The 13,436-nt window shown below is 33.6% G+C and overlaps 3 protein-coding genes across 7 annotated transcripts in view; 2 read left to right on the top strand and 1 right to left on the bottom strand.

Moving 5' to 3' along the window:
* Positions 1–462: 462 nt before the first annotated feature.
* LOC113493096 lies at positions 463–2,755 on the top strand. Of its 3 annotated transcripts, none has more exons than XM_026870919.1 (4): positions 463–997; positions 1,549–1,683; positions 2,069–2,198; positions 2,549–2,755. In XM_026870919.1, exons 1-4 carry the CDS (start codon positions 871–873, stop codon positions 2,649–2,651), a joined length of 495 nt encoding a protein of 164 aa, XP_026726720.1. In that variant the 5' UTR covers positions 463–870; the 3' UTR covers positions 2,652–2,755. The 3 variants fall into 3 exon arrangements, with proteins under 3 accessions (XP_026726720.1, XP_026726727.1, XP_026726735.1); XM_026870926.1 differs by lacking the exon at positions 463–997 and adding an exon at positions 1,261–1,393; XM_026870934.1 differs by lacking the exon at positions 463–997 and adding an exon at positions 1,265–1,422.
* Positions 2,756–3,210: 455 nt separating this feature from the next.
* Positions 3,211–5,673, bottom strand: LOC113493014 (iron-sulfur cluster assembly 2 homolog, mitochondrial). Its single transcript, XM_026870786.1, has 2 exons — positions 5,321–5,673; positions 3,211–4,733 (listed from the first exon to the last, which is right to left on the bottom strand). Exons 1-2 carry the CDS (start codon positions 5,566–5,568, stop codon positions 4,556–4,558), a joined length of 426 nt encoding a protein of 141 aa, XP_026726587.1. The 5' UTR covers positions 5,569–5,673; the 3' UTR covers positions 3,211–4,555.
* A 3,739-nt stretch (positions 5,674–9,412) lies between these two features.
* LOC113492996 (protein split ends) overlaps positions 9,413–13,436 on the top strand; it is an 83,784-nt gene continuing 79,760 nt past the window's right edge. For 2 of the 3 annotated variants that reach the window (XM_026870776.1, XM_026870761.1), the window contains exon 1: positions 9,413–9,812. In XM_026870776.1, the coding sequence (XP_026726577.1) occupies positions 9,730–9,812 (83 nt within the window). In that variant the 5' untranslated portion in view covers positions 9,413–9,729. The remainder of the gene's footprint in view (positions 9,813–13,436) is intronic. The other variant, XM_026870767.1, reaches the window with a different exon arrangement.

Here is a 13,436-nt window from a genome sequence, read left to right as displayed (position 1 = left end):
TCCAAGCGGCCGAGAGAAAAGATTTATCTATAAGACTTTCTGTACGACTGTACAAAATACTTTTAACAGCATTTTCTTCGCTGCGCTATCTATCTATTTATGGAACCCAATTTGATATTAGGGAGTAAGAGGTCAATTTACGACGTGATTATACTTATTTGAACAGTAACATTTCACGACTTTTAATACCATCTGGTTTAGCTTCAGCAAATCGTGAAATGTCAATTCAAACTGGCTTTGAATAATTTGCTTCTTCCTAACGTTCGGATTGTGTCCAATTTTATATTTTCTAAACTAGTAAGTAGAAAAGTATGATTAGGAATAGTAAAAGCCGGACCATGACCCGCAAGTATATACATGTATAAAATATATGATCGGTAGACTTGTTTTATGCAATCAGGTTTATACGAAGCAACAGTATCGACACGATTGGGTATATATGATACCCGGAAAGTGGTAGACGACTGCTAACTAAGTAAGAATTGGGATTGGTATAATGTGCAATTGTTCCCTTCAAGACCGACGAATACTGACACTCAACATCAAACTTAGTAGTATTACGGCGCTTTTAATAACTGTACTCAAAATGTATTTTTGCCTCACTTAAACGAAGGACGTTTTTTTACTAAGACAAAGCTCAAAATATTTACATAAAGACGTCTTCTTATCTTGAAAAAGCGTGGACATTGAGAACATAGATATAATGCTGCATTACGTCGCTGGCTCGCTGGCCACTGATAACTTCTCCAGGGGTCATGTTTCCGCCATTTTGATCAGTCACATCTTTGACGCCTTGTGATCCAGTTGAGTTCTAGTGCTCTCAGTGTTTCACTCTCTTTATTTTCTTTTTGGAATCCATAGCGAGATTTCATGGTGCTGCTTGGCACGATACAACTAACTAACACGTACAGTGTGAGCAGGGGCCCTGTCACTAGAGGCCTCAAGATTGAAGCCTTCAATAAATTGACCAACCAAACCATTTTCTTCAACTGTAAAGGTAATTACTTTTATTTAATATTTCTTATGATCTATTATACGCTTGGAGTACTAAGCAATATAAGTAAGCATCCACAATTATCCAATAACTGTTAGTTTGTATCTCTATATTCCGAGAAATAGTTTATTGTACTTATTAGACCATAGATAAGAGAGGACATTAGGCCAATTAAATGGCAACTTTAAATGAGATTAGGTAGTTAGGTAGGTAGGTACTTAGCAACTTATGTAGAATATGTAGATATAAATTAGTTTAATATATGTGTACTCGATACCTAAGTTAGTTACAAAATATCGTTCCTAAAAAGAATGACAACTATTTATGGCTTGCTTTTTTGAAGCTTTTGTTGTGCATGAACGCTAGTTCGTAACTTCTAGAAGATGCCTACGGATGAAGGTTTTTTTCCTTCTTTTAAAAGAAAATGAGTTTGTATAAATATTATTATCCAACTTTTAAAATAAGAAGCTGCTTTTTAGATTATCGCACTCGATAACTACTGGTAAAATGAAATGACAAAATAAACTTCTATTTATTATTGTTTTAATTTCCAGCCTGCCAGAATAGGAGAATGGCTTCGATCCCACCGTCCGCATTCTCGGCCGGCCGTATCCGCGACACCCAGCGTGATATGAAGGTGTCTAATAAGACCAAAGGCAACGAATCTTCCAAGTTTTTCAACACTACATGTAAGTTAACAACTTAATGTATTCCGTTCAAGTACATACCTTTCTGTTAGTATGCTGATTCTGTAAATCAAGTCTTGCTTTGCTATCTCACCTTACTCTACACCCTTTCATTTAGTCGGTACATCATGTATTATTAGCAAAGTAAAAGAAATGTTAAATTAAACACTACTTTATGTACCTATGATTCTAAAGGTACATAGTACATAATACATTAAAAACAACTTATTTTGCGAAAAAATAACTAGGCACCTATCACAGTAGTATAATTTATTTATTATATTAAATTATTCTATTTAACAAATAGAATAATTTGTAATATGTACCTTCAGCTAAGCTTTCAAACTGATCGTCATGAATTAATTACTTATCTTAATAATCATTTCAGTTATGGAGCTATCGCCATTAAAATACAATAGCAAGTTAATGAACAGCATCTGGGGCCTGTACAACCGGTACTCGCCACACAACGTGAAGAAAATCAACGATGCCCACACTTCCGGTTCGGAGTTGCAGCAGTAAGTATGTAGGTACATTTACTGATAGATATATTTCTGATGCTCTATATATAAAACCCTTTTCAACCGACTTCATAAAGAATTGTTATTTTGTTTAATGTTTCTTACCTCAGGTCTCCCGACCGATTTTGTTGATTGTTCTTTAATTTAAAGTAAAATAGATGTCATGTGTCATTTTCATGAAGTTTGGCTGAGTAGTTTTTTTATTTAAAGTCTGTCATATGTTTTTGTTATCAAAACAATATTAGGTAGATTCTAGAAATCTTACGTAGACTGCCTAGTTACATGAGAAGAGTATCTGCGAGCATATTGCAGAAGCAACGACCTAAAGTACATATTTTTAATTCCAGATCGGCTGCCAACTCCAGTAACAAAAATGAATCCATGATCACTCTGCCTTCAGCCAAACTGGATAATGTTTGGGCTGCTATGAATGTATCTCAATCGCATTAAATATTTACGTCTAATTAATTTTTATTTGTTCAAATAACGTTAGGAATTATCATCTTATAATTAAAAAGATTATTTTTGAAGCAAAATACATGTTGTTCATATAATATCAATGTTTTATTTCTGAATTAAGGGCGCCGATCATTCTATAGTGATCATGAATTTAGTCGATATAAGTAATACAAATGTTTAACAGCGTACCCTCACCATGGGCTGTATAATATTCTTTATCAACTGAATAGCTGTTGCCCGCGACTTCGTCCCCATGGGTAGAAGATTATAAGTTATGATTTATTTATACCTGCCCTGGTTTTTTCACATTTTCCATTGTATTTTCGGTCCTATTAGTCGCAGCGTAATGGTTTATAGCCTAAAGCCTTCCTCGATGATTGGTCTATTCAACACAAAAAGAATTTTTCAATTTGGACCAGTAGTTCCTGAGATTAGCGCGTTCAAACAAACAAACAAACTCTTCAGTTTCATATATTAGTATAGAAGTATAGATTCGATATCTCGAAGTTTCAAAACAACAGGAGGGAGAGTTAGAAATAAAATAAAGAATAAAATAACCGAAAACAACTTTAATAGAAAACATATTGTATTCCTACATACACAACAATGTTTTAAACTAAATTTTCCTAAGTTAATATAATCCTACAGAATGTATCACAGACGAACCAGATATTACAATATCTTAAGTCACAAGGATAATGTTTTTGGTTTGTGTGATAGCAATAAGATTATGATAAACAAATTTACTGATTTCATTTCCTGAGTACTTATGAAGCTCTAAGACTAGATATCTATGAAGCAGAATAATGATACAAAAAAAGCCTTCTAATTTCAACAGTTCACAAACAAAACAAACCTAATTCTAGTATAACAAAACACATATCTAATAATAACATAATAAAAACATACACATAAATATTAATATTTTTCAGTTTTAAATTATGAGAAGCTATTAGCATACCTGGTTAGGCTGTTTCTGATTGGAACTCCACTTTATTGAATTAACTAGGATTTCAAATGAGAAGTAGTTTCAAGCTCATGAGATATGCATCCTTTCTGAAGTCTGAGTACATTTATTATATAAGGAGAATTCTATAAAAGGAGCTTGATGTTTTTTTCTTAGATGTACCATTTTTTTTACACTATAAATTGTCAATATTGCTTGAACAATTTTTAAAGTAAGAACAAAATTTCAACAAATAAAGTAAATGTTATTAAATTTACTTCTATTGTGTATAACATAAGATGCAGTCATTTTATAACTACCTAAATGAATAAATATAGTGTAAAATGCTATGATTATAATCATAGCATGAAAATTTGCTATGTGCCAGATGTTTTAAATTAAAAAAGTCTTGTGTAAATACAAAACTTTTTTGTCTCATACTGATATACATATTGGTGAATAATAAGTTAAGCAAGTTAGAAAATATTATTGAATTGATATTTGATATTATCTAATAAACATCCTAATGCAAATGACAGGTATTTTTTGTTGCTTTCCATATTTTTTCCCACTCCTCTTACATAATATCCAGCATATTATATACTACATCATTACCGAAAACTTACCAAATTACTGCTGTCAAGAAGAAAAAATCTCTGACTGCCATGTTAAGATCAGACTACAAATTATAGCCTTTTTTCACTCAGTCAACTATACTAATGTGTTTGCAGCCAAATAATATTTTTATTCGACCTGACTTCCTGTCAAGAATGCTCATCTTCAGTATCTAGGATCAGGAAGCTGATATTTACCAGTCTAGCATATTACATTAGAGTTTAGTGTTTATACCCTAACCAAAATTAATTGTTTTTTCTTAATCAATATTAAAAGACTCATTTGTCATCACTTTGTACAGTCATTATAAATATATTTTATTATGCCAGTTCTATTAATCAATTTTAATGGAGAAGCTAGCACCACAGGAGCATCCTAGTTCAGCATTTGGATTTTGAACTATTCTAAAGGCAGACCTTATTAACTCGGTGTGGTAATCTACAGTTGAGCCTTTGATGTAGTCTAAAGATGTCTCGTCAATCACAACTTTGACACCATCCTTTTCAAATATCCTGAAAGGAAAAAGTAAAATATACAGTTAACCAACACAACAAATTGCAGAATACATAGAATTTGAAGAGAGTTAAATTATAAATTCTACTACTTGGTATGATGTGGCTACTATCAACATGTTCCATGTGGTCAAGGGTGTTGAGGTGTGTGCTGAATAACACTATCCTGACAGAAGCCAATTTTAATGTTTATTAATTTACATCCTAACTTATACACAAGTTAACGCAGTTGCAAGTTGGATTATCAGTTTCACATTTATAACCATAGAATTCACAAAATTATTCATATATATTATGTTCTCTATTATTCTCTATATATCTAATATTCCCATAGAAACATGATTATGATAAAATGAAGATAACTATCGTTAGCACATAAAACATTATTTTATTTCTGTAGAACTAAAAGTATCAGTTTATTATACACTTTTTTTTTATTGTTAGACGCAACCATTGGTGGAGTGTAAACTGAAACAAAAAGTTCAACAAGAATAAAATAATGTTCAAGATCTTAACAATATTTATCTCTCGCCATCATCAGACATCATCAATTTTTCATCTCAAAACATAGTACAAAACATACAAACTTGTCATCGTTTTCCAATTTGCTATCCAAATCAAACTTATATTGAAAACCAGAACAACCTCCACTTTCCACACAAACCCTTAAGAAATTGTTATCACCATCGCATAACTGTTTCAGTTTTTGTACACAACTGTCACTAATCACTATACCCTCGGTAGAGACCGGAGCAACTGCCTTCCGAGTACTGTATAGGTTATTTCTAAGAAGACAATAACCAAGTCTGAATGCGTGTCTAGTTTTTAACAACATCTTTGATGAGTACGATTTACAAGTTTTTCTGTTTTTAGTCTTTACAAATCCGACTTGGTTGGTACTTTTCTAGTGACTTATAGTTATGTCACTGTCATCAGTAATACGACATAAAAAATATGACAGTCTGTCAAATGTCTGGGTTGACCAACTTCAAAAAATAAAAAATAAATCGGTTTTGTTTATAAAACATTCCATTAACAGTGGTCCCCAAAACTAAGGTGAAGCTTTTATCTTGGGGGTCTGAGCGGCGGAAGTTCTTAAAACATTTTTCTTTGGTGGTAAAGCAAGTTAAATCACGAAAACGGTAAAGCGAAACAGTTTAATATAAAATACACAAAAACACTTATCTAACTAAACCTAGGAAAACAACGTTTTATGTGTAATGAAATATGTTGCAATCTTTGCTTGCGATGTTAATGTCATTGCATTTTATTTCCAATCCGCCGACAGGAATATCATCATCATCCACAGCCTTTATCCTCCCACTGCTGGGCATAGGCCTCCCCTTTTTCGTGCCAATTTCTACGGTCCTGTGCTAGCCTCATCCAGACTTGACCCGAGACCTTTATAATGTCATTGACCCATCTTGCTCCCGGACGACCGACGCTTCTCTTGTCTTGGCCACCATTCTGTCACCGCCTTAGTCCACCTGCCATCACTTCGTCTGGCCAGGTGGCCTACCCAGCTCCACTTCAGCCTCGTTATTGTGTCACCGACGTCTTGAACTTTGGTTCGTTTTCGGATATCCACATTACGGACTCGACAGGAATATACGACATATTTTCTTGGAGAAAACGTAACATGATCTCTCGCAAACATTCATCGCAGCTTTCTCACTAAAGGCTGTACAGGATAAGGCTGGCACTTAATAATCGTAACAATTGTAAACTTAATATCCTTAGCATAAAGATGAACAATTTACGGTTTTATCCGTATACATATACGCTATCCAGTGTAACACTGTCCAATATTAATGCAGTACAGTAAAGTGTAGGAAGTAGGAACCACAGACTTCAGACCAAGTGCTTACGCTGCAAGAACCTTGTCGCAGTAAGGACTACGTGAGTGTGAATTGGACTCGCGACACTGAGGCTTTCATACAACTATGCTAACGAAAATCAAAATGAAAATAAAAATAGGTTTTATGTAGGGTCATAATTTCATTTATGAAGCCAGAAGTTATTTGTTTTTATAGGGGGTACTGAAATACATTATATTATGTGAAAATTTTAACTATCTGCCTATCACTAACTTGGTATTAGACGGACAGTGGAATAAAATAGAATAGAATAAATTTATTTGTTTAAACATAGGTAACATAATGTATATAAAAGCTCTTAATAAAAAAAAGTCTCACTATGTTTCGCCTCACTTGGCATATAAATATTTGCTTAAATCTATTGATATAAAGATAATGGAAGCAGGTAAAGACATATTTTTTAAGATCAAAGTAATAAACAAATCAGAATTTGCGCTCATTTTGTCACTATTTTCTTAAAATTTATCGATAAAGAATTCGGTAATAGAATAAGGGTTCAATTTTTATCATGGTATTTAAATCAATGCGCCAGGCCCAAGGTCTTCGACGTCCGTGCTGTTTACTTTCAATACTGTCCGGTATGCTTGTATGCATTTTGGTTGGTCCTCAATGCCTGCATATAGACAGAGGGAGCGACCTCGCGCGACAACCGCAGACATTAACACGGGACGTTCGCCTCACTAGGCAGATACGATGTGCACATTTTTGAATTGAGGGCTGCGCGTGGCAAAGCCGGACAACTTTTGATCGAAATCGCCATTGGACAGCATTCTCGGCAAGCAGCTATCCCACTACCGTTCTAATAATTCTACAGTTTGCAATTCAGAAAACTACTAAAAAGACTACCACCTTTGCTAAGATTTATTTTTCTTTAAACAGGCTGGGGGCTATTTAAACATTCATTTCCAGACTTACATTTCTCCATACTTCTTCTCTTTTTAGTATTAGTATAATGGGAACTTTTTGCATCCTAATTCAAGGTGTCTATTGGAACTGGACAAATTAACGTCATGAAGAACGACGGTTCGTTCTTCATGACGCTAACTTGTGACTCGACGAGTGCGTTCTAACTTATTGGTGAGTCTTTACCTCTTCCTTTCCTTTACCAAGCCTCCAGCCAGAACAAAGATTCGGGGCCCCATGCGGGTTCGGGCTACGACTTAGTTCGTTGCTAACAATCTTAATAAGGCAAACAGTAAAAGAGGGCAGGATCTAAGTTTCATTATTAAAGGGGCTTTGTTTTATTACTAGTTTGGCCGGTTTTGACCAAGACCAAGGCCTCGATACTGCTATTTACAATAGCCGATGAATGAATGGGAATTGGATTAAACTGGCACTTTTCTTATTATTCTAACTATTTTTCCAACACAAATACTCAGGAAATTCAGTACGGGGTAGAACACTCACGGACATTAGAATAGTTTAAAATTTAATCCAATTAAAAAGCAGAATCGGGGTCCAGTTTGAACTTGGAACGTGAGGAATATTGTCATGTCTAATAATAAATATTTATAATTACGCAACTGTAATAAATTATAATACAACAGTTGCATAAAAACCGTAATAAAGTGTCAGTACATACATGAAATAAACCAAATAAAGATAACGTTAAATAATTCGTGCAAATAATTTCCGGTTTACGATAGTCTCAAATTTTTAATAAGAAAAACAAGGGTCTTAAATAATGCAAAATATTAGCAAAAACTTTTATTCTGTAAGTTAAATTAAAGTATAAGCTAGGAAAACTATATAAACTAAGGAAACAAGATAATTTATTGTCGCTTTTAAATAGTTTCAATGGTACACGTTTTTTTTTTACTGTAAATACTTTAAAACAAGACGCACGATAACTTGCCGTCGTCGCCGCGTCACCGTCTTTAGATCTCATCTCTTCAAAGTACCGGAACGAAGACTTTAAGTGTCAACACCGGCTCAATGTTGGTTCTTTACAGTAACACATATGATAAGTATTTAACAACAAACTACAAACGTGGTGATTTGATTCCTAATTCAAAAAATTGAAAACAGCTTCTTGTCAATAAGCGACGCTAAAGCTATCACGTCTAGCTTCACAAATGCACTGTATTTGGTTACTAAAAATGTAAACAGTCGGTTACATAATTTTCATGTTGCTAGGAGACGATAAAAGGTGCAAAATGTGCTTGTTGAAGTCAGAAACGAAATTTTAGTACTAACAACCTAAATCCAATGATCAAACAATTTAACATAAATACTAAGGTTTTGTAATATCATCAATTCTGCAACATATTTATGAAAATTCAAAATGCTAACTAATAATTAAATATTTACATAATTAAAAATGTTGGTTATTCAACGTCGCAAGTTACCTTAAAACAAAGTAATTTTCCTAGTCTTGCAACACTGATGTTGTTGGGACGTGTGTTAAAGCGAGAGCGACATATCGGACACAGAAAGAGACAGATTACTCATTCGGGGTAAGCTGGCCAGCGGACCACTTTATTGATGCGTTTGTTTATTATTTTATAAGATGTTAGAAGTTTAAAAAACTTATTTTCGTATTTGATGACACTTTAAGCCATGGAATCGTTTAAAGGAGTTTGTCCCTCAATATCAATCTGTTTATTATATCTACTTCTATTGTTTAAAATTGAAATTCGAGGAAAAAATTCAATACTAAAAATAAAAAAATTAGTAAGTATGTAATTATAGATAAAATAAAGGTATTCTTTTTTAAAAAGGTATATCAATATTGTACTTGAAAAAGAATCGATCATTATTTCAATTAACTCAATGGCCACCCTACTCCACTTTGCGCGGCAGCGGTCAGAAGGCGGAGCTTATCGGCAAACTCGCGTCGAAGCTGGCTCCACTGTCAATTCGAGAGTCGCGAAGAGTACGCTCGCGTCTATTACGTGGTGTGTTTATAGTGAAGTGGATTTTGTGATGAGATTATCGAATGTCGTGAAGTGAAAGATAGTGTTGTTTTATCAAAAAGTGCAACTTGTGGGATGTACAATGTTTATGGTTCACTTATAGTGAATAATCAAAATGTGTGAATCACAATTGTGTGCAAAATTGATTTATGCCACGTAGTGACGCGAACGGGTAATGATTCCTAATGTGGAGTTCGAAGCAAGATGGTTAGAGAGACTCGGCACCTGTGGGTTGGAAATTTACCCGATAACATTCGTGAAGACCGAATAAGGGAGCACTTCAAACGGTAATACAACTTTCGTTATTACTTTTCAGAGACCACGGGCTTCTACGTATCTACCTATTAAAATATAATTTTGTATGATATTTGTTTGGTAAATCAACTCTACTTTCACAGAAATCGTTTCCATAAGTTATGCGAAATAATAATGCAGGACTTCAAATGTAAACATCTCTAAAGATGTGTCCAAGTTTGATAGTCTGATTTAATAAGAATACTCGTGAGAAGGAATGATATATTATTCATGACCATGACTAAATACAGCGATCTTATAACAACCTATACGTTTTGTAGTTTAGCTGAGGTTAGAACCATGCTTTTTTAGTTGAGGAAGGCGGGCGTAATTATTCAAACAGTATTATTTATTTATATCGTTGCTTTTAATTAACGTTGTTTAACTGCGGACGTTCAAGTACATGGGATTTATACTGAGTATTTATAATTTACGTATTTACTTTTCATAAAACAATAACTTATATTATTATTCTCCTACACTCGACCACGAACAAAATGGCTTTGTGCTATCCGTATTACGTAGTACGTTAGCCGTTTCATTAGCCTGGTAACAAAATCTCAGTTTTTATTATTTTTGCTCACTCTGAGGAATATTGACATACGTACAAAATTATAAGATTGGAATGTTAATAGTGAACTGTGAAGTAGTGTATAATTACCAATTATAAGGATGATCATCAATAATTTGATTAGTATTGAGTTTTGTACTTCAGTAATACAGCATCAACTCGTAATCGAGTATACGTAAAACCACGTGATTTTAGACTGGGACATTTCCGTTTCAAACGCACACACTGTGTGAGAAAGCCTCACAACTAGTTTTTTTTTTGTGTTTTTCTCGGTTAATTGTGTATTAACATAACGCTTCATTACTGGTAGAAAATCATTTATGGGTGTAATCAATCACTTAGCTCCTTTATATATATCAGGAAGTTTATCTTTTGAACTTCGTTTCGTACATCACCGTTGGGTGTAGTTTCGAACCTACTTAACGATCTTTGAGAAGGTCAAACGCGTAACCCTTGTTTTTGACTTCATCACAGTCCGTTGCAATAATGATCGCTTATACTTGTTTTTTTTGTTTCGAGAGAAGTTCTATTCGTTAAAACTGTGGTGGAATAAAAAGTCCTTAAAATTGTAGGTACTTCGTACTTAAATCATAAAGGTTTTTTATTTGAGTATTATACAAAGTTTTAATCATTTAAATTCAAAACTTCTTACATGAACTGTTTTGATTTTATCTTGATGAAAATTTAGGAAACCAGCTGGCGTCTTTTTTAGGATGTACTAAGTTTTTCATTTTTACAGGCATATATAGACAACGTTTATTATAAGAGATTTTTTATAAATTTTAATTGGTGCTATACCATCACGACCAGGTATACTCCGCCACCATATGGCGTCTGTCCAAAAAAAAATCGTGGCGAACCACAACTATTTAATCCATTAAGTGTGGTATTGTTTACGCTTTTCAGTTTTCGTGGCAAACATGGAAATATGATTATTATGTTTTTATGCGAGCGCTATTTAAGTTAGTTGCCTGTCGCGGTTGGCGTTTCACGAGGACGATACTCGACTTCTTATCGAAAAGTTTATAATATTACATTTTTGAACGTAGCGTAACAGTGCTCTATGGATGGGTCTCGGTAAAATGCTGATACTAAAACTGATAAGTAATACAAAATTCGTTCTTCAAAGAGTAATTTAATCTTTGTTGCAGAAATTTGAAAATGTATTACACAATTTAAATTAGTGATTCTTTAAGCTATGTACTACGTATGTTCAAGTCTGACGACCAAAGTTAGTTTACCCTATAATAATTCCGCAAATTTAATTTTAAGAAACGATTTGTGTACCGTATGACTGAATGTACACAAATATCAAGAGCTCTCTCAAGAATTTCTTATTGTTACTTATCAAAAATATTACCACATACATTGATTTATTTTTACATTTTATCGTTATGTACATTAGCAAGCGTCAATTAAAATGAATTATGATTATTTAACAGGCCAATTTGATAAGGAGATTATCCCTACTAATATTATAAATGCGAAAGTAACTCTGTCTGTTACCCTTTCACGTCTAAACCACTGAACTGATTTTAATGAAATTTGGTACAGAGATAGAGTTGACCTTAAGAAAGAACATAGGATGTTTACATCACATAGGAGTTTTTGAAGAGTTCTCTTGGAAACGCGATATAACCGACCTCGACGCGGGCGAAGCCGCGGGCGAAAAGCTAGTCTACTTATAAGATACTAATTTAATACAAACAAACCGACTTCGTCTTGTAAGAAGGGAAATGCTTATTAAGAATGCGAAATTATTATTAATCTTATGTACATTGGTATATACAAAGTATAATGTACAATTACTTCCCGCCCACTATTCCTATCCGGTGTACCTGGATGGGACATGACTGGAAGGAAAACATTAACAAAACGCATTTTTCTTTTGGCCAATAGTGTAGCTCTACGTATTCTATAGACGATATATATAAATATATTGTTATTGATTAATGTCTCATTGGATAAATAACTACAAAATAAAGTTCATTTACAATGTGCGACGCTCTATTTAAATCTGTTTTGTTTTTTACGTATTCACTATTCCGCTAAAAAATTATTTTCAGACTAAATAGCGTACAAAAAGAAGCGATCTTCTCTTCTTAGCTTCTCCAAAATCGATGTCCATAGCAGGAATATGATCCAAGGTTACCCTGTCCCGAACAAGGAAACCGATTTCAAGTACTATCAAATTTGCTTCACGGCTTGAAGTTTTGTATCTAGATCAGACCATTTAGTGCTATGGTCAGTATCTCATTTTCAAACCTAATTTATTCATTTAAACAGTTATTTGCACATTCTTTTTACGTAGGTAATAAAATCAATTAACCTTCTAAATTTCATGATCCTTACTTCGAATGTTCTGTTTTTGAGATCATCAAGTTCATCTCTTGATAAATAAAATTAGAATAATCATCTCTTAAAGGACTGTGATTATTCAAATTTTATTCGTTAGAGTCACGTATGCATCATAAAAATAAATATCTAATAATTTTAGCACCCAGTGTGTTGAGAGTGTTCGTTCTCTAAACACGCCTGATATTTTAATCAGTATTTAATACTGATATTCTATATTGCCCGTGTACATGTTTACATCAAACATGCTTTAATAAATGATTCTTCATAGTTTTTGTGAATGAAAAGTAAAGCGTCTTCTAATGTATAAAGCACTTTTCTGTCCATCGCCCCACCAGTTTTGCGATGTCGCGCTCCAAAAGCAGTTTAGGTGCGCGGGCGGGGACCATGGGTCGTCGACCCATCCGCATTAAACAACTGACATAGAACTGCAATTTCTCTTTTTAAAACGTCAGTTTAAATGAAGGAAATGTTATAAAATTGCGTGGTTTTTTTTGTAAACAGTATAAATAGCAGTGGACGTCCATAGGCATAATTCATTGATTAAAATACAAATGCCTTTACACTATTTGATAAAACTATTTGATTAAGGACTAGTAAATCATTAATTTGCTTAAAGAACAGTAATTTTACGTAAAATATGCGATGCTATTCGATTTTTCTAAGGTGCATGCGGATTTTTTTTATGCGG

The sequence above is a fragment of the Trichoplusia ni genome, chromosome 1 (assembly GCF_003590095.1).
Source record: "Trichoplusia ni isolate ovarian cell line Hi5 chromosome 1, tn1, whole genome shotgun sequence".
NCBI classification, from domain to species: Eukaryota; Metazoa; Arthropoda; class Insecta; order Lepidoptera; family Noctuidae; genus Trichoplusia; species Trichoplusia ni.
This window is presented reverse-complemented; position numbering and strand designations above follow the sequence as displayed.